This window comes from Aethina tumida, chromosome 1, assembly GCF_024364675.1.
Source record: "Aethina tumida isolate Nest 87 chromosome 1, icAetTumi1.1, whole genome shotgun sequence".
Classification (NCBI taxonomy): domain Eukaryota; kingdom Metazoa; phylum Arthropoda; class Insecta; order Coleoptera; family Nitidulidae; genus Aethina; species Aethina tumida.
This window is the reverse complement of record NC_065435.1, coordinates 64,694,665-64,714,853: the sequence shown is the minus strand read 5'-3', so window position 1 is coordinate 64,714,853 and position 20,189 is coordinate 64,694,665. Positions and strand designations below refer to the sequence as shown.

The following is a 20,189-nucleotide window of genomic DNA, read 5'->3' as shown; positions in this document are numbered from 1 at the left end:
CCTATGTAACTAATTTGGAACATTCAGTATCTTATAGAATATTATTTGATTATAGGTCTCATGGGCGTGGTTGTATCGGGGTTAATTTTGTAATTTAAAAGACCCACTACGTATTTACAACGTACTTAAACGTAATTAATACTAATGAAAACGTCAAAAATGATATCTGTGGTGTTAGATCTGCGTAAGACAATGTTTTCCTTTTTATCTAGTTCATATCAGACGTATGAGCAAAAACATTCGTTTAAAAATAGCAATTAGTCGAATTTATCGGTCAGTGTCACTGTTCCTCCGCAAGATGAATCAACACTGCGTATGACCATATTCCCAGCATCCCATTCACCGGCTCTGAATGGGTGCTCTATGTTTTGAATTGAAAGCAGCGTCGCCGGTGGAGCGCAAGCGCCCAGGTGCCCGGCACCAGGTGCGATGCCGTCGATTCAGTCGCGCAGTCGATCTCGGTGCTGGTGGGTGTTACGACTCTCCGCGAACTGACAATTAAAACGAGTGACGTTCCGAGTGTGGCCCGTTTGCACGGTCGAGATTTTTCCGATTTTCCTCCGTTTCCAACATGTCGACGGAAAAAGTGCACGTGCCAGTGACGAAGGTCGTCGTAGACATCGTCCTCATACAGTTAGGTGAGCGCGCTGCGAGGTTATGTCATCTGGGTCAATTGTCCATTGCGGATTTGTTGTGAATTAATTTTACTCAATTAAATGTTCGTTGTTTGTGGTTTTGTTTCTGTAATATATTTACGTGAGGTTTTCTTATGAAATCGGTTGTGCGTTAATTATGTATGTTAATTTATTTAAACGATGAATCTCATATATCTCAAGTTTTAGTTTCAGAGTAATGAATAAATATGTTCTTCAATAATATTTATCATTTATATAGTATTTGTTGATGAATTATAAATAATAATAAAATTATTAAAAACAATTTTAACATATTGTTGCGCATTTTTATTATAATTAATTATACGTAGTTGATAGCAACAAACTAATTTGAAAGGTATAAAATAGCGTCCTTCAAAAATTATCTTTTCGTATAATATCAAGGAATATTTTAAATAAAAAATAGATTTATCTACCGAATACTGTTGATAATTAAATAGCAAATACAGTTTTATGCTAATTGTAATTGTCCCATAACTAATAATAACTCAAAATGAAAATTTTAGTTTCTATTTTATTAAATATATTTTATTTAAAGCAATCGTATTTTAGAAAAATAAACTAGAATGGGACACCCGGAGACATAATTATACGATGACCTTTTACCCACCAAAAAAGAAATAAAAAAGTATGACGTATTTTACGAAGTATCCCCCCTAACCTACCCCCTAAAATAATAATTCAAATCTTAAATTAATATTTTCTCCAAATTTTGCTAATAATAGTAATTTTATTAAATTGAAACTAAACTTTCAAAAGTGACTATAGATAAAGTTTATAATTTATAATGTATTTGTTCATAAATTATAAATAATAATAGAATTATTTGTAAAAAAGAACTCGAATTATTGCGACACTCATTTTTTTAATATTTAATTATATGTGGTCGATGGGTACAAAGGTTAAGTTAATGTCTTTCAATATTTATTGTTTCATATCATGTCAAAAAACATTTTAAATAAAGACAGTTTTGTATACTAAATAAATTTGATAATTAAATAGTGATTAAAGTTTTATATTAATTGTAATTGTTTTCCCACAAATAATAAGTCATTAAATATTATGTTTAAAAATTAATAATAAACCCCTTTTTTTAAAGCAATTGTATTTAAAACTAAACTAAAAAATTTTAGTTTCTATTCTTATAAATATATTTTATTTATAGCAATATTTTTGAAATAAATGTGGCGACAGAAAGGGAGGGAACACCCTAAGACATATTTCTATGTACACCTTTTTTCCACTGAAACGAAATAAAAAATGATTTTAAAGTATGCTGAGTGTTGTACTAGGTGTTCCGTTAATCTACGATAAAATGATTCAAATCTTCTTAATTTGGAAAACGTATTTTCATTAAATTTTACTGAAAAAGATTGGTTATTTTTAATAAAATTTGCATACTTGCACATCATAACTAGCATTTATTGATAGTATTTATAATTTATCGAATATTTGTTCATAAATTATAAAAAATAATAGAATTATTTGTAATTGATAATTAAATATCATTTTATATTAATTGTAATTGGTGTCCCACAACTAATGGGTCATAGTTAAATACTATATTTAATAATAACAAAAAGGATACAAGTGACCATATTTAAAATATTATTTTCGATTCCCTTAAATATATTTTATTTATAGAAATATTTTTGTGGAAAGTTTAGTGACAGAAAAGGGAGAATACCCTGAGAGATATTTCTATTTCTTTTTTTTTGTTAAAGCAGTCTTTTTGAAAAAAAAATGGTGAGAGAGGAAGCCCTGAGAGATATTTAAAAAGAAAAAAATATAATGGTATTAAAGTACGTTCAGTCTGTTTGAGATGTCCCCGTTAATCCACAATAAAATAATAATCAAAATATAAAATCTTAAACTAAAAATCCAGTTCACTAAATTTGGTCAAAGAGATTGATTAGAATAAAAATAACTTAATTAAATTAAAACTGAAATTTTAAAATGGACTCCTTATAAACAGTAATATTATTATTTGATAAAAAAAACTTATTATTCCAGTTCCCATTGTTTTATATTAAATTACATTATCCATAGATATACAGGTATAGGTAATATATTATCGTTTCGTTTCGTGTCAAAATCATTTTAAATAAATAATAATATTTGTATACTGAACAAAGTTGATAATTAAGTGTCAATAACAATTTTATGTTAATTGTAACTGATGTCCCACAATTAATGTGTCATTGTTCAATACTATATTTAATAATTACTAATAAATGAGGTAAAAATTTTTGTTCCGTTTCCTTTAAGCATATTTTATTGAATCAGTATATCATTTTTAACTAAATATATATAAATATGTTTATCATTCTGCAACATATCAAAGAATATTTTAAATAAAAGACTGATTTATATATTGAATAAAATTTATAATTAAATCACATCTTATGTTCATTGCAATTGGTGTCCCGTAACTGACAGCTGGATAGTTAAGTACTTTATTTAAAATTGATAATAAACCTAAAATTTAAAATCTTAGTTTTGATTTGATTAATTATATTTAGTAGTAGAGTATCTATTTCTGAAAAAAATGGTGAAAGAGGATACTCGGAGACATATTTATCTGATATACTATTACTTTAATCTATAAATGATCAAAATCAAATTTAAAAAGTTATTTTATTAAATTTTGCTCGTAAAGTTTGATTAAAGGAGAAGTTATTTAACAAAATCGAAAATAAAATTTTAAATATATCTCGGTTATTTTTTATTAAAGACAATATTTACAAAACATAATTAGTATTTATTGATAATATTTATAATTTATAAAAATACTTGTTCATAAATTGTAAATAATAATATAATTATTTATATAAAAGCAACTTTCTAATTGTTGCGAGGTTCATTTTTGTTATAATATATTCACTTATATGTGGTCAATTTACTACTACTAATTTGAAATGCATATGTTAATTCAATGTTTGTCATTCCGAAACATACCGAAGAAGATTTTAAATAAAAATACAGATTTATATACTGAATAAAGTTGATAATTTTATGTTAATTGTAGTTGGCGTCCCGTAAATACTATGTTTAAAAATTAATATTAATCACGATACCAGTGATCAAATTTAAAATTTTGGTATCTATTTCATAAATTTTCTTCTATTTGTACCGTTCTTTTTGAGAACCTTTTTCCACTGAAAAGAAAATAATGCAATGATTTTAAAGTACATTTTCAAAATCTTCTATGGTAATCTATGGTAAAAAAAGTTTTTTCATCAAATTGTGCTAAAAAGGTTAAATTATTTAAAAAATTAATTAATATTAAATAAACAATTTTATTATTTTTAATAAAAGTTAATATTAGCATAAATATAGTATTTGTTTAAAGTAAGTGTGATTAAATTAAAATATTTTTTAGTCTTAAATATAAATGAATAAACAAATACTTAACAAAACATTAGTTACGAGTCACCTTGTATTTTTTTCCTTAATAGGGGACATAATAACTATCTGTAAAACAATTAATGTACGTATTTAATATTAAATTTTCATCTAAGAGATACTCCCATTATGGTGATTAAATGTCTCCAATGACACATTCAGTTTAATTAAGAATAAGTAACGAAATAGCCCATGAGGGTTCTACAATATTCTCCGTAGTTTAATTAAATCCAAATGCTATTGTGTAATTCACACACTCCATGCAGTATGTAGAAATTTTCTTCAAACATTAAATTTTATTAAAGGTACCAATAGGGCAATCGGAACTTAACCTAGAAAAGGTAGGAAAAGTAGGAAAGAAGTAATTTATATAAACAAAATAATTACGCCATTTAATCCATTTTTCAATAATTATTTTAAAAAATTTGGAATTAATCTTTATCTATAAGCATTTCCTGTGTAAACGATATTTCTAACACAAGAAAATTAACAGAACCCCCAAAAATGTTGACAGTATCCTGTTTACTCATTGTAGCTTTTACGATCGGCTCCAAAAACCTGTACGTCGCGGACGAATTAGTTTCGACTCTCCTGAAGAGATGCTATTGACCCAGTCGACGTGTCCCAGGTACCCAGAAATGCGGAGAATGTGCGCTTGTAAAATTTGAAAGTTGAGTAATTGTTTTTCTGGGTGCAATTAACGAATTATCATAAAAGGTGTCACAGTCTAAATTGGCCAAGCTATTAGTCATTATGTTATTTTTGAAATAAAATTTATTCTATGAGTTCATGGAAATTGATAGCGTATCTTAACAAAATAATATTAATTTTTTAAAGTAGCAGTTAAAAACTAAATAAATAAATTTTTATCAATTATAGTGCATCTATTAAATGATGGTGATTGAAATTAACATATTAAACTGTTCTCACCAATAGAGGCACCAATAATCCAACTAATTGACCTCATAATAATGCTTCGGGAGAAGTGTTAACGATGAGACTTAATGGATTGATTCGAAGAATGGGAACTATATGAATTTTGCATTATTTATGATGCAAGACGGGCATTTTGGAGGAATCTATTAGAATAAAATTAGTGTTCTATGCTTCTTTTTTTAGACGACCTTGAACCCGGTGAGCTGCTACAATAAATACATCAGTCGACGGCATTCTTCGAAAATAAACAATCCCAACATCGAGTACTATAAACAGCCCATTGTACTTCTTGGATCAATCGAATTTATTGTGTGTGAAAATTGTGGTAAAATTTCTTCAGATACACTTCCAAACGAAATTCGTTGTGTCATATCGAGTCAACCGTTAATGTGATGCCGAAAATAGAAGCATCCCACATTTGGTAGCTACTTGCGCCTATTATTCTTTGAAACGCCTTGGGTTTTCCATGTGCCAAAACTCACGAAAACGTGACAACACGCCATAAAATTACGAATCCCTCATGTTATCCTAGTTATCTAATTCCAATTTTTGTGTTAAACGTTTCTATAAATTGCAATTTTACATATTACACAGGCGGATTTGTATTACTTTATTTTTTTTGTTTAAAACCGCATTATTAGATATATTGAATCAATGTACCATCATTTTTTACATAAAAGAACATGATCAAACAATATTTTTATAAAGATTAAGAGAATTCAAGAAAGAAGTTACAAATTAAAAGTATTATAGGTGTGACAAAAGGTGGCACCTTTAAATATACAACATATTCATGACATTGTTAAGTTAAAAAACTTCTTTTTATCATATTTTTATCAAAAAGATTCGTCTAAATATGTAATATAAACTCGGTTATGATTAAATTTTTTATTTAATTATGATTTATTAATTATGGGACACCCTGGAATCTCAGAAAAACTCTAATTTCAACCTCTCAAATTAATTCGTACTAATTGACCATGCGTAATTAATTATAAAAAAACATGTAATAACTTTATAACTACAATTAACGATTTTATAGACATTTCAAATGTATTTATTCCACTTAGTCGCCTTGCCATGTTTGTCATTTTATCCTGGTCTTCCCTATTAGGAAAAATAAAAAACCAAGGAACTAGATTTTATTAGAAGTCACTTTATATTGATTACTCATAAAGTTCATAATGAATATCATGTTCGAGTTATGACAAAGGTTGAAATGACCTAATGCACCTACTTGAATAAGACATTTTAGTACAAGGGTAGTCTTGTTATATATAATTTTTTTCTCATTCTTTATAATGTTTAGGATATAGGAAGGATAGTTAAGAATAATTTATCTAAAACTTAAATAAAATAATATTTTAAAAAGTTTTGCACAATTTGAAAATATTTAAATATATAATTTAAAGCAATTTTTGTCGTACTAACTGGAAAATTTACGTTTTCTGGCACAACACAGTGTAAAATAAAATTTATTGTCCCAAGACCGGTTCTTAAAATTCACAGCTGGTATTAACAGCCTGGTGCATTAATATTTTGCTATTTAATTTTAATTGTATTTTAAGACAGTAATATAATATACAGTATGTCCTATTTAAAAGGGAACCATCCTGGTCTTTTATAATATTTTGGATAATAAAAAAAATTAAATAAATTTACCAATTTAATTTTGTTCAAATTGATAATAAATAGGAATTATAATAAATAATTATAATTGGTCCTTAATATTTTGTGATAATTTGACTCATATTTTGACGTGATGTGTTGATGTGTAGTCTGATAAAAATTTTAAAAAATGAGTAATATTTATTTTAATTAATCTACGTGTAATCTGAAAATAAATACACCTAAACTTACTTAATAAATAATTAGAAATTCAAACATGTATTAATATATGAAATGTTACTAAATTATCAATATAAACATTAAAAAATAACAGATTGTTATATACAGTTATGTGTACATTAACTAATTGTAAAATTAAATAATATATAATACAAAAATAATTATAATTTTATCTCTTTCTAGAACTTCTGATAAAGTATATCAGTACATCGTTTGTTACACAATTTGAAATCGGCTAATCTAAAGAAGAGGTTCCATACGATTTTATATAAAAAAATTTATTCTAGAAATTTAATATTTCTCTTAAACGGTTATTTTTAATGTTACTCTACGATTATTTGCAAATTTTAATTAATTTTATATTTTTGTATGTCTGTTTAATTTTGTTAGTCACTTTTTCTAAATTTTAACAATATACACCAATATGTACAAAATATTTAGAGATTTTTTGATATCCATTCCTTATACAACACATGATTAGGATTCAATTGATATCTTTTTTACTAACATTTGATTTATTTGTATTTCACTCACCCTGTACATATATGACGATCACAAACCCATCGTATAAATGCAAATTTTGAAATAGAAAATTGTTTTATGTTAGACCAGTGACCAAGTTATTTATAAATTTATACGAGTTACATTGTCGTTTTGAGAGTAGAGTGGGTTTTAGTACTGATTACGTCATTTTTATTTCTGATACAAGATAAATAGTCGATTATTGAACTCAAAAAAAATTATCATCTATTTCAGTTGGCTGGCCAATTTTGTTTTTGTACTTGTGGGGAACGGCCTTCCGTAGAGGATTTTTCTGTGATGACGAAGACTTGAAGCATCCATTCCACGAGTCAACAGTACCAAGTTGGACTCTGTATATTACGGGATTGGGCCTCAACGTCATAGTGGTGAGTACAACAAAATACTCGTCTCATGTGGATCGTAATTAAATTTGAAGTCGGCCAATTAGCAATTTAGTACAATGAAACCAAATTGGCTGAGGCTTTGTATGAATTTCACAATAAAAATAAGAGCTTCAGACGTTTCGGGATATTAAATTCGAGATGACAATCGACGACGCAATCGTTTCGAGTTCGTTGCAGCAGAAGAAAAACCCCTTTTGAAAAATTCCATAACGTCGTACCTAATGCGGCTTATTTTGTAATAATTTGACACGACGGTCAAACGAAATGTCTGAAAACCGTAAAAGATTAAACAGACATTTACAATGAACAGTTTTTATCAGGTAGCAGGCTGTTATTTTTTTCTTTTGAGCTCTCTTATGATGACCGTGTGATTGTGACTTCCTTTTAATTGTCGGGGGAAGTAATTGATTGTCAACAGAAAACCAAGTTCTTAGAAATGGATACCCATCATTAGACTTTAATTTGTCTTCATAAATAAATGATTTTTGCGCTGTTGAGATCTGAACAGTATAAATAGTACGTGTACTTGTTATTAATTAAAAATCCAACTTGTTTTGAAACAGTGGATTCACGTAATACGGATTAATATCACAAATAATATGTTTATAAAACTCAAATTTTAGTATCCCTCGATTAGATTACAATTAAAATTATACTGATAAAATGTATTGGCTCATTTCAAATCCAATCGACAGTTTGATGATTTTGCATTTTGATGATCATTATTGTTTTTAAAAGATGCGTTTAAGATTAAAAGACTTTTGTACAATTTATACTAACAACTCAATTTTGATGAATATGTGTTAGGTCAAATGATAGACAAGAAAGAAAACTGTTTGCATGTCATTAAAATATACAGTTAGTTCGATAACTTTTGAATGAAATCAGATATCAACCTTGAATTAAAACAATGTAAAATACTGTCTAACTAAATTTTGCCACAAATTATCGTGTGGGCACTATTAACAAATTTTTTGATCTTGTGATGACTGTTTGATATTAATATTTTATTTTCTATTCACTTATATTTTACTGAGTAAAATAAGGTGAATAGTGACTAAAACATGAACGATTCATTTAAAGTGTATACAATTGCAAAATAATAGTTTTAGAATCTTGTTTACCTTAGAATTGTTGATTATGATTATAATAGTTGTCAGGAAATGGATTTTTTAAGACCTCACTGTATATCATCCACCAGAGGTGTTAATTTGTGATTATTTATTACGGAATAACGTTTAAATTAATTGTCTATTAATAAGATTATGAATTAAAAATTAATTTTTTCTAATGAATAGAATTTGAAACAATTTTTTTAAAATTTATAATTATTTTTAAATATGAAACTACATTAAATTTCTGAAATTTTCCTGTAATTGTAAAATATTCGAATGATATTCGTTTATTCTCAAAATTCATAAAATTATACGAGAATTGTTTAATTTTTTTTTCCTACGAGTCTCCTTCGACACTGGATGAGAATCAAATTGCGTCAGTGACGATCAATCTGTTAAACGGAAAAATATAAAATGTATAAATAATTTATAAGTTATTAGTCTTCCCACATAATCAATACTTGTACACTGAGCAGCTACAGCATTGACCTAAATACATTTTTTTCTATTGCTGTCGGTAAATTGTCATTTATGGTTATCGGACTATTATACAATAATATATTAATTACTGTCATCGGCAACTCGGCATAAAGTAAGTTCTTTTCGCCCTATGTTACTGATGTCAAGAGGTTAAAAACGCATGGAATTCTATTATATTTCCATTTTCTTTCATAATGGTTTGGTAAACTGTCTTCTCTAGTTTCTTGGTACATGTTGAGGGAGATAAGGCAGGTTTCAGATTGCTTGCCATGTTTGTCTTGACAAGAAAGACAACTGGCAAATATACCAAGATGCGCGCCTGGTAGTCAATAAATAGAGGTTTCGTTTGCTCGGCAAAGAGTTGTTAAAAGTTATTTATGAACATTATCCGTTGTGTGCGTTGTCTACAAAACCTTCTATGTAAATTTCATTGACATTTCCTTTTTGAGAAAGTGAATAATACTACAGAGTGTGAATATAATATTTAAAGTATTTATACCATGTTAATTAACATAATGCAAAGTATTTGAAGGGTTGATTCGTCAAACATTAAAACATTAAAAATTACAAAAATAAGTAAAAATTAAAAAAAAATTACACAGTATGATTTTTAAACTAAATTTAACAAAAATATTCTATATCAATAAATAATAATTTTTAATGAAATGTCTTCTAATCAACTAAACTAAATAATCATTAAAATGTTAAAAAACCTTATATATTTATACAATCAGCATAGAACTTGTTCAAATGTCTTTAGTATAAGTATATGACAAGTGGTATTATTAGTGAACATAATGTAAGAGACAAAATTGTATTTCAAAGTCTTGTTGGCACGAAGAATTAAACTATGTAATTGTAAGAACAACTGAGACATTTTATACAATGTTTACTTGATTCTTTATATACAATATTGGTCCTAATAAAAGCAATTTTTATTGTTTAGACATTGTATAATTATTTTATTTCTACCATATTCAATTCTAAAAACTACGTAAAATGTTTCTGTTCTTTTTTGTTCAGTTTTTTAAAGCGACAATGTTGTTCTTATAATAATATTTAACAGTGCCAAAAACTTATTTCTGTTTGTAAAAACGGTCAACTGCTCCGTGGAATTAATTTTTCAACAAGTTCATGTGACGAATTTTTATAAAAGTGGTGTAAAATTAATTGATATCGTTGGCAGGTTGTCTGTTTTTTTAGTTCTACGATTAAAGCTGAAATTCCGGAGGCGAATGTTTCTACAAGGACTATTCGTCGACGTTTAACTGCAGCATATTTACCTGTACGAAGAACTGCTAAAAAATCTAAACTTTCACTTAAAAATATACGAAGGTTAACCTATGCTAACGAACATCTCCATTGGTGACGAACTAAACTTATAGTAATATGTTTATAAAACGTCTTAAAAATGAAAAACTAAATTCGAAGTACGTTTGCACTTCTTGCATGCTGGTGACAAGGTGTTAGTTTGGCATTGTTTTTCTGGTCACGGATGGGTCCGAGTCACCTCATCAAAAGGATTATGGCATATTGCAATTCATGTTACCTTTCTCAGAGTAGAATATGGCACAATTTTTTCTTCAACGCTATAAAGACAAAACATATTGCAGAGAACAATAAAATTGAAGTTTTCGAAAGACTAGCTCATTCACCCGACTTAAACCTCATGGGGGAAAATATCTATGATTTTGCCGTGTGTGCGGTGTTACGTATAAATTTAGAAAATTGTTTAAGTTTGTTAATTTATCGCTTCAATTATGTTCACATAAAAATTTAAACTAAATTTTAAAAAGTAAATTCGGTCTAATTTAAATAAAAGTAGTATTATTTATTATTAATATTAAATAAGTTTTTTATATTAGTACGAAAATGTACTTATTAAAAGATAATATTCAGTGAGAAAAGCACCTAATAAAGATAACTAGATAGTTAATATAATAACGTGAAATTGATTAGTTTAATGAAAAAACACCTTTTGTCAACACCTGTAAAAAAATACTGATAATAATAATAATAAAAACAATAATAATAATAATAATAATAATAAAATATTGTATCTAGAATGATCGTGTAAAATAAATTACGTTCTAAAATTACAGTTTAAATTTTTTAAGTTAATTAAAAAAACATGAGGTATAGTCACAATTGACGTTACTACTGGCAAAAAAAAAATAATTTACTAATGTATCATTGTTTCAACAAAAAATGTGACACGAAATAAAAAAAATATCCGGTAATTATCAAAATAATATGGTCACAGAATAAATGATATTTTGAAGTGTCATGGTGATAAACTGAACACTGTGGTAGAAACGGCTGTTGCAATTCACTAAGAAATTCGGTCCAATTTTTCAAAACTAAATTAATTATCAATTTTTAAATATTAAAAATCCAGTATATAAAATATTGAGTTAAAAAAATTAGTTGACATTTTGCTGATGGTAGGTGCTGATTATATATTAAAGAGTTTTCTTTTGATTTATAATATAAATACTATACAAATAGTCGTAGGACTTTTTACTATATAAACAACAACAAATATGAAAATAAAAAAATAATAAACCAGTAGTAGTAGATAAATTAACGAGATAGCTAATTACAAATTATGTTTCATAAAAATTCCCATAGTTATCTAATCCATATTATCTAAATTAAATTATCAACACCTTTTTAATATAAAAACTTTTCCTTTTAAATATTAGATTAATAATATAAATAAATCAAAAAATAATTGTCTTTAATTGAAGTTGATAAGCAAAACAAAATTTTAATTGGCATAAACATTTATCTGATGCTGTTTATAGTACCTTTCGACTAAGTTGATCAAACAAACTAACTGAAGCATCAGACGATTAAAGTTTTTATTTGGATAATGAATTAATTGACTTTAATAGCATAGTGCATGGACAAATTCTCCAATTTCGATTTATAGCAATAAAACCAAAAGAAAACGACAAAATTGAAATATTCTATCTTAAAAATATTATGCTCACGGATAAATTCGATATATATGTTATGTTTAAGGTAATTGATAATCAACGAACTCAGTAAAACGTGTATCGTGATTTATCAACTAATCGAATTCAATGTAACTTCCATCAGATTTAATTCTCGGCCTTAGATATATTCAGCACTTCATAGTATTCAGCCAAATTTAGTCAGTTTAAGCCTCAGAACAGAACGTGTAATGTAGAAAATTCGTATGTTAAATGTATTAGTACTGTCAAACAGTTTAATTATTAGTGGCAATTTTATCTTTTATACCACACACACACTCTAAAAGACATTCTAACAAGTACATAATTAATGTGTTAAGTTACTGCTCATATTATCAATTATTTTTAACATTTTTATTTGGACCACAGATGTAATAATTGCATATTATTTGCTATGATCCATTTTGAAAGACGTAAAATTATATTTTATAGAAGAACTTAACTTGCTTTTGGGAAAAAACATTTTTACTTCTCTTTCTCATATCAACAAACTCTGAAATTTAAATACTATGAACCTATAGCACTGCAAAATGTTGCTTTATTTTGACCCAGTTGTCACTGTTACGTGGTGTAATAAGTAGAATAAATATTGAAATAACAAATGCGTAAAACAATTATTTAATAATCATAAATGGGTACGTGTTTATTATTTCTAATTCCAAAGATGTAGGATCGGGAGCAACGGTGGTGTGCGCCCAGAATGCAGAAAATGAAATAACTGTGGCCTGCTACATCTTTCTGATACACCACATAAGTACATATGCATGTAAAATTTATAATTGAACATCCTGAGTTCGTATACTACCGGGGATTAAATATAAACGTGGTATTCCTACATCTACAGAAACAAGCAGGAGAAAATTACATACAATTATAAATTTTTGAATTTCGCAGTGTACTGAAAGGCGATCATTATATGCAATGCTTAATTTCACGGCTGTGTTGCCTCAGGTCTTTCATGCACATAGGATGCTCATTTTTAGTTGGCATTCATGTTATCGCCACAATGGATACAATGCCGAGATAAGCGGTTTAATTTTTTTATGAAATGGGCATGTGTAATGATATTTAGACTACTAGTCGTTAAGTTGCAGAAACACGATATTGTTACAGCATTAGTCAAAATGTGGGAGTGAACGTTCCAACGACCTATTCTTTTACCAGTTTAATATTTCAGTATTATATTTACACAAGTTTTTGTTGCTGAGCAACTTTATTTAGCGACTTACAAGATATTATAATTTATACTCACAATTATTTTAATTAAGAAGGAATTTGGGTGGAATGTATTTAACCCATTTTCTTGTTTATAGGGTAAAGATAACATCTGTGTATGTTAGTAAAGTAGCTTTATTGTTTAAATATTTGACAACAGTTAACCAAATAAAACTAAAACAGGTGTTTTTATTCATTAGTGATTTCCCGAAAATTTTGTAGACATAGTAATAAGGAAGGAAGATAGGTGAAGAATTTTATATTTGTGTTGTTTCGTGATGACTATTTGTGGTTCCTTCCATATAGTTTTATTTATATTACATGATTAAAATAATTTGACTCTATTATTTATTTTTAAAGCCTTATTTAGTATTTAACTTTTTTGTTTAATGAATCTCATTAAAAATTAAAATTAAATTAAAATTACGTCTTTCTAATTAAATTATATCATCTGATGAACTAAACTAACTAAATTGTGAAATAAAATGTGAATAATATCTGAGAATTACTGACGAATTAATTTTCACAATCAGATTGGTACTTGCAAAATGTTTTAAAATACCATTAACTAAGTGGAGTTATCAGTGAGTATAATACAAAATTGTGTCTCTTGTGCACTTCGATTTAAAATAATTGTGGAGTTATTATCTGACATTTTCAGATATTTTTTACATTTTATACCAAGGTTTACTCTACCACAAGAAATCAATTTATAAGAAATACACATCACTCGATTACTACAAGTACTTGAATACAGAAAACACGATTCTTAGAAGTACTCGATTCTGCCAATCACTAGTATGTACGTATTTTGATGGTGTGGAACAATTTAATTTGTGGCATACATAGTTAATGGGTTATAGTTACATATTAAATCCTAATCACCAAATTTTGCCCAAACCTAATTTAAATAAAATCTTAAATTAAATATATATATATATATATATATATATATATATATATATATATGATATAGTATGCACTTTCTATAATTAAAAAAATAAAACATGATTCTTTCTTTTTCAGATCATAGTTACGGAAATTTTGAACCCCCGAAACGAGAACAAGGAATACATGCTGCTTGGGTTTCGCGTGCCGAATTGGGTCTACCACGCATATTGCGCTTTGGGAATTTTCGCATTCGGCGCTTGTTGCTCTCAACTAACCACCGACGTACTCAAATACACGATAGGACGTTTTCGACCTCACTTTCTGACAGTATGCGACCCTGATGTTTGCAAAGGCAACGCCAGTCCAATGACGTATCACGTGGATTTTAACTGCACGAATCAGAATTACATTAATAACAAGAGGATTATGAAGGAAATGAGGCTATCATTTCCATCGGGTCATTCGTCCTTCTCTATGTACTGCATGCTGTATTTTGCCGTAAGTTATTTGCATTTAACCATTTTATTGTGTTTCATTTGAATGTGATTTGTTACAGATTTACCTTCACCGGAGAATGTCTTGGGATAGGACAAAGTTATTAAAACATACCCTGCAATTTTTAGCAGTTTTGTATTCACTCTTCACGGGGATGACGCGAATTTCGGACTACAAGCACCACTGGAGTGATGTCTTAACTGGACTGATTATAGGTTCCACAACGGCTATAATTACGGTAAGTGAAATAAGGTGATGGATGGGAAGAAGGTCTAATTGGATACAGATAATTGATTTCAGTGATGGGACTATGGAATAATTTGATTTGAAATATAATTAATTGGCAATTAAATACTCCTTTAATTGGGAACTTAAAGGCACCATACTTTGCCTGTATTAACATTTACATATATATTACGTACAACTATACTGAATAAATTCATTATTTTTGATTATTAAGCGTATTGAATAGTCAAATGTAATATTTTTTTTATTTTAATTACCGGGCATATTTATAATAAATCCTGAAAGGTGTCAATTTTAGATGTAATGTAATCCTGCAACTGGAAAATTACAACCTCTTTAGTGATACTTAATAATCTCCAAATTTTAAAATGGAAAGTAGGTTCTTATGATCTTTATTTTGAATGTCTCTCTTCTCTATTTAAAATTATTATTACGTTTATTGTAACAATTAATATTAAAAATAATTTAAAATCATAATCTATATCAATTTCCGCTTAATGTAATAATTAATGATACCCATTTACCAATAACTAAAGGTTATTATTACTTAAGTTTTTAGTGATGATGATTTTATTTTAACTCCTTGGCCGTTCGACACTGTATCATTAAACAATAGTGGTAATATTTTAAAATGTTAAATATTTTATTCATGAATTTTTTATTTAAAGTGAACTATTTAAATAATATAGTTGTTTTATTCAGTATTATAAAAGTACTATATTCTTACTGTATAAAATGTTACATTTATTTTTACAATCAGAATTGAGATGGACATAAATATAGTAACTATAATTTTGAAAGGAATTTTTAATAATTAAATTTGTGTTATTTAATTTAACATTATCATACATAAACATTTGTTTTTGGGATCGTTTTCATGTTGAAACACATTTATTAAGAGCATCATTTTTTCAATATATGTTGAAACAACAAATTGTTGTCTAAGGTCCCCCTAGAAGAATTTAAGCATCCCCAAAACATAATTGGTCGCAACCATCTTTCACTGTGGATATAACAAACTTTTTGTGTAATTTTGTCCCTATAAGATGTTTAACATGAACACAACTATCATTTTTTTAAAATTAAATTTAGACACGTCGCTAAAAACTACCCGTTCCCACTGTTCTATGGTTCAGTGAAAATTGACCTTTCACATTTTTAGTAGAAACCAGAGAATTTTTGTAGATCTAGGGTCCTTAAACTAATTTCAGCCAGTCCCATTTCCTCCAGATTGGCTTTAACATAATTTCAAATAATAATAAGATTGAATAACTTTTTGACATTTGAATTATCCAGTTTTTCAAGATTAATAAGTAATTATAATTATGGCGACTACTGTGTATAAATTAAAATTGTTAATTTAGACTTTTTTATACATGGTTTAAATGGTTTTTTATCATGGTTTAAATTAAAAATATATGAAAAAGATGTCCGAAAGCAATTAAATTTTTAGTGATTAATTCGGCAGATTAAAAAACTGGTAAATGTTTTTTGTTTTTTTATCCTATTAATTAATGAATATATATTATTATATAATATTTATTATAAAACGTCATTTTAGGGACGAAATTTCAATTCATTTCACAATCAAATTAAACATATTGTCACTACAACACAATAGTAACAGTAAAATAAAATTATTATTCAGAACATCTGTATTAAATTAATTAATAATTTTCTTCATAATATATGTATTTGTTTTGTAAAAAATATAATTATTCAAAATCAATAATAATGAATCAATTATTTGTATTTAAGGTAATTTAAATATATGATAAAGAGATTTATTAGGACCCGCTGATTTTAATATTATCTGTTCCAATTATACTTAGTATTATTTACACATTATTTAACTAAAAAAAGTTATACATTATTAACCTTTCTGTTATTAATTTCATAGGTCTATTCCATTTTATTCCAAAAAAATCCGTGTCTGTAGTTTTTCATATAACAACATATTTTAGTTGCGTCAAAATATAAAATTGTGTCAAAAATGGACAGGTCGAATTGAAATGGAATAGGCTCATGCTGAATTTAAATTCATTGCATGTTATTTAATTATCACCTAACATACAAATTGTGGGAACAGTTGACTTTGTAAAAATATTTTTCCCAGGACATTGAATGTCTATCTAACAGTAATAATTCTTTATCAAAAACTACTATTTCGAAAGCCTTTGTTTTTTATTATTAGTAATGGTTTGAATTTTAATTTAAAACTTTAATATTATAATCAATTAAAGTTAATATGCTATACATAATTATACTCTATTGCTTCTTAATGGCATATTAGGAATAAATCTAGATTTATCGTTCTGAGAACAACGTTGTTCACATTTATATTTATTTTATTACAATAAATGTCTTTCCATTAAGAATTATGTAAGGTGTTTTATTATTTGGAAATAAAAGATATTATTCTAGAAAGTTTATATTTCTACAGAATAGTAATTTATTTATATCCAAAAAAATTAAATCCATAATTTTGTAATGAGCTCTTATGTCCACTGAAGTAGATATTTTAGTTTCTAAAAACGTTATGAACGTATTTGTTTAAGCACCTTTCTTATGTTTAGTTTTCAAAAACAATTTTAAATTGAGAAGAAACAGGAGTCGTATGTCGGTTTTAGGTGGTGTGAAAATAAGAGCTGATTCAATAAAAAATCAAATCTAAAAATAATAAATAATTAATAAAAGCCATATAAGTTTTCCTTTGATAATTTTTGCTATTTTATGTATTTATGACATTAAATTAAAAAAAAATAAACCTATTGTTTAACTGAAAATGGCAATTTAACGTCGTAAAATTTGAAAGATATTACTTCTAAAGAATAAAGCACTTTACAATAAATTAGAAAAATTCTAGCAGTACAAATTATTAAATCCACCATGCTTAAAAATTGTTGGATCCCTGCAATTATATTATTTTAATGTTGCAGGCAAAATTTTTTGCGTGGTTCGAAGAAAAAAGCGACATTAAAGGCACCTACGCAGAAATTACCCACAGCGTCTAAACAAAAAATAACCACTATACACCACACTTACATTACATGCACAACAGGTATTAAACTATTAAAACACCATTACTGTAATTAGTATACACATTCATAGTATTCAAATTAACTCTTGATGTCTGTGTTGCGCTGCTTGTTATTTCCGTTCAAAAAAAGCTTTTCTTGTTGCAGGCAACCTGTTTCTCAAATCTGTTCACCAATAAAAGAAACAACAAAGAACCCACGGAGGCCAATGGAAGCAGTATGGTGACCATATAATTCTCATGAACGGCTGAAACCGATGGACCGAATATGTTGTGTGAATATTAGATATAAGATCCTCCGGCGACGTTTTCGAGTAAGAAAACTTATCTTAATCTTCGATGTGGTCCGAGATATTTCTCGGCGTTCTAAGATTTTCAGCTTAACTCTGAACGTTGCATTTGACCAGTACTCGCTACAATCCAAGTATTTTTTATTAGTGAAAATATAACTGCCGAAACTGTAATTTTAGTTTAGGGAATTAACGGCCTATTAAATATAAACCAAACAAAGTATTTAATCTAATGGCAGTCAATAATACAGGGTAATGCTAAGTATAATAACTTATACCAGATGAACCCTTCTTTCTTACCCTAGTAGGTATTCCAGTAGATGTGATGTATATCATAAATTCTTGAACTATATGTGATTAATATTATACAATAATGTAACTATGTATTTAATGTTAGCAGTACGGAATTAAGTTTTGCTTCTTGAAAATGTTTTTGGTAAGATTCAAAGGCCGCCTAACTGAGATTATGTATGATGAAATTACTTTGAAATTGTACTCATGGTTCTACAATGGTCTACTTAATAAATATTTGCAATAATTTTATATGTTGTTATTGTAAAATGCATTTTTGTATTATATTTAAAACAACTTTAAAAGTGTATATTTGTTTCTTGTTAGTATTATAGGTTTATTTAAAATGTACTTACGTTACTCTTAATTTTATGTACCTATTGTGTGATTGTGGTAGTATGAAAATCCCATTTAACACAACTGGTGTATAAGTACAAAAAATGTTATTTATATATTATGTTAAAAAAGTTATTTTATCGACTCTAAACGAGTATAAAAACGTTTTGTACCTCAAATAAGTTTTGTGATATTAAGATTATATTTTTTATTGAATAAGGTGCAATCATAGAGGATTATGATATTATATTTGTGTAGCACAATTGATGAATTTTAACCAAGTGATTTTTTATACATAAGCCTCTGTGACTGCACTTGACTTAGATATATTTATTTATAAAAAAATATTTGCCACTAATAAAATTTTACTTTACAATAATGCAATGTTTTATTTTACTTATGGATTTAGTCAATAAATGAGCCTAACATTTTCTAAATTTACAAAATATGACTGATAAAATATGAAATATAGTATTAACTACTAATATATGTAGTATTATTGTGAATTAGCTTGTAGCTTTTACCCATTTAAACCAGGCTAGTAGGCAATGGGGTTGTGTATTTTACTCCCCATTACAAATTCTTATAAAGCATCCAAATCAATGAAGTCACATGTATTTACTAATTCATGCAACATTTTGCCTTTATTTAGAATTATTTCATATTTAAATCTAATAATAATAAACCAAAAATTTGTTTATTTTTTCACAAAAAATTTTGTAGTGTTGCGTAAGTTGGGGAGTACCTCCTAGGCGTAGTAAATAATAAGTTTAATTATTTAAGTTTTATTCAGTCGTAACAATGAGAGAAATGTGAAATAAAACGCAACACAAGCACTGACTTATTTTCTTTTAATTTAATAATATTATACTCTAAGAGTTAAAAAGCAGTGAATTGAGAGAAGAAGATGTACTTTATATATGTTTTTCTTCTTTCCTTTCACATTTTAAATTATGTAGATAAAAAACAAGATCACAAGCCGAATAAGTTCGATTTACCTTTTAG

The 20,189-nt window shown here is 27.1% G+C and overlaps 1 protein-coding gene across 2 annotated transcripts; it reads left to right on the top strand.

Annotated features, from left to right (window-relative positions):
* Positions 1-343: 343 nt before the first annotated feature.
* On the top strand, positions 344-19,563 carry LOC109609197 (putative phosphatidate phosphatase). Of its 2 annotated transcripts, XM_020025828.2 has the most exons (6): positions 344-638; positions 7,620-7,771; positions 14,625-14,987; positions 15,046-15,222; positions 18,170-18,291; positions 18,416-19,563. In XM_020025828.2, the coding sequence occupies exons 1-5, from the start codon at positions 572-574 to the stop codon at positions 18,242-18,244; spliced, it is 834 nt and encodes a 277-aa protein (XP_019881387.1). In that variant the 5' UTR covers positions 344-571; the 3' UTR covers positions 18,245-18,291; positions 18,416-19,563. The 2 variants fall into 2 exon arrangements, with proteins under 2 accessions (XP_019881387.1, XP_019881386.1); XM_020025827.2 differs by lacking the exon at positions 18,170-18,291.
* The last annotated feature ends 626 nt before the right edge of the window (positions 19,564-20,189 follow it).

Coding starts and splice junctions, on each gene's coding strand:
- LOC109609197 (XM_020025827.2), top strand. CDS start 572: ATGTCGACGGAAAAAGTGCACGTGCCAGTGACGAAGGTCGTCGTAGAC. Junction 14,988..15,045: donor ACTGCATGCTGTATTTTGCC/GTAAGTTATTTG, acceptor GATTTGTTACAG/ATTTACCTTCACCGGAGAAT. Junction 15,223..18,415: donor CCACAACGGCTATAATTACG/GTAAGTGAAATA, acceptor TTCTTGTTGCAG/GCAACCTGTTTCTCAAATCT.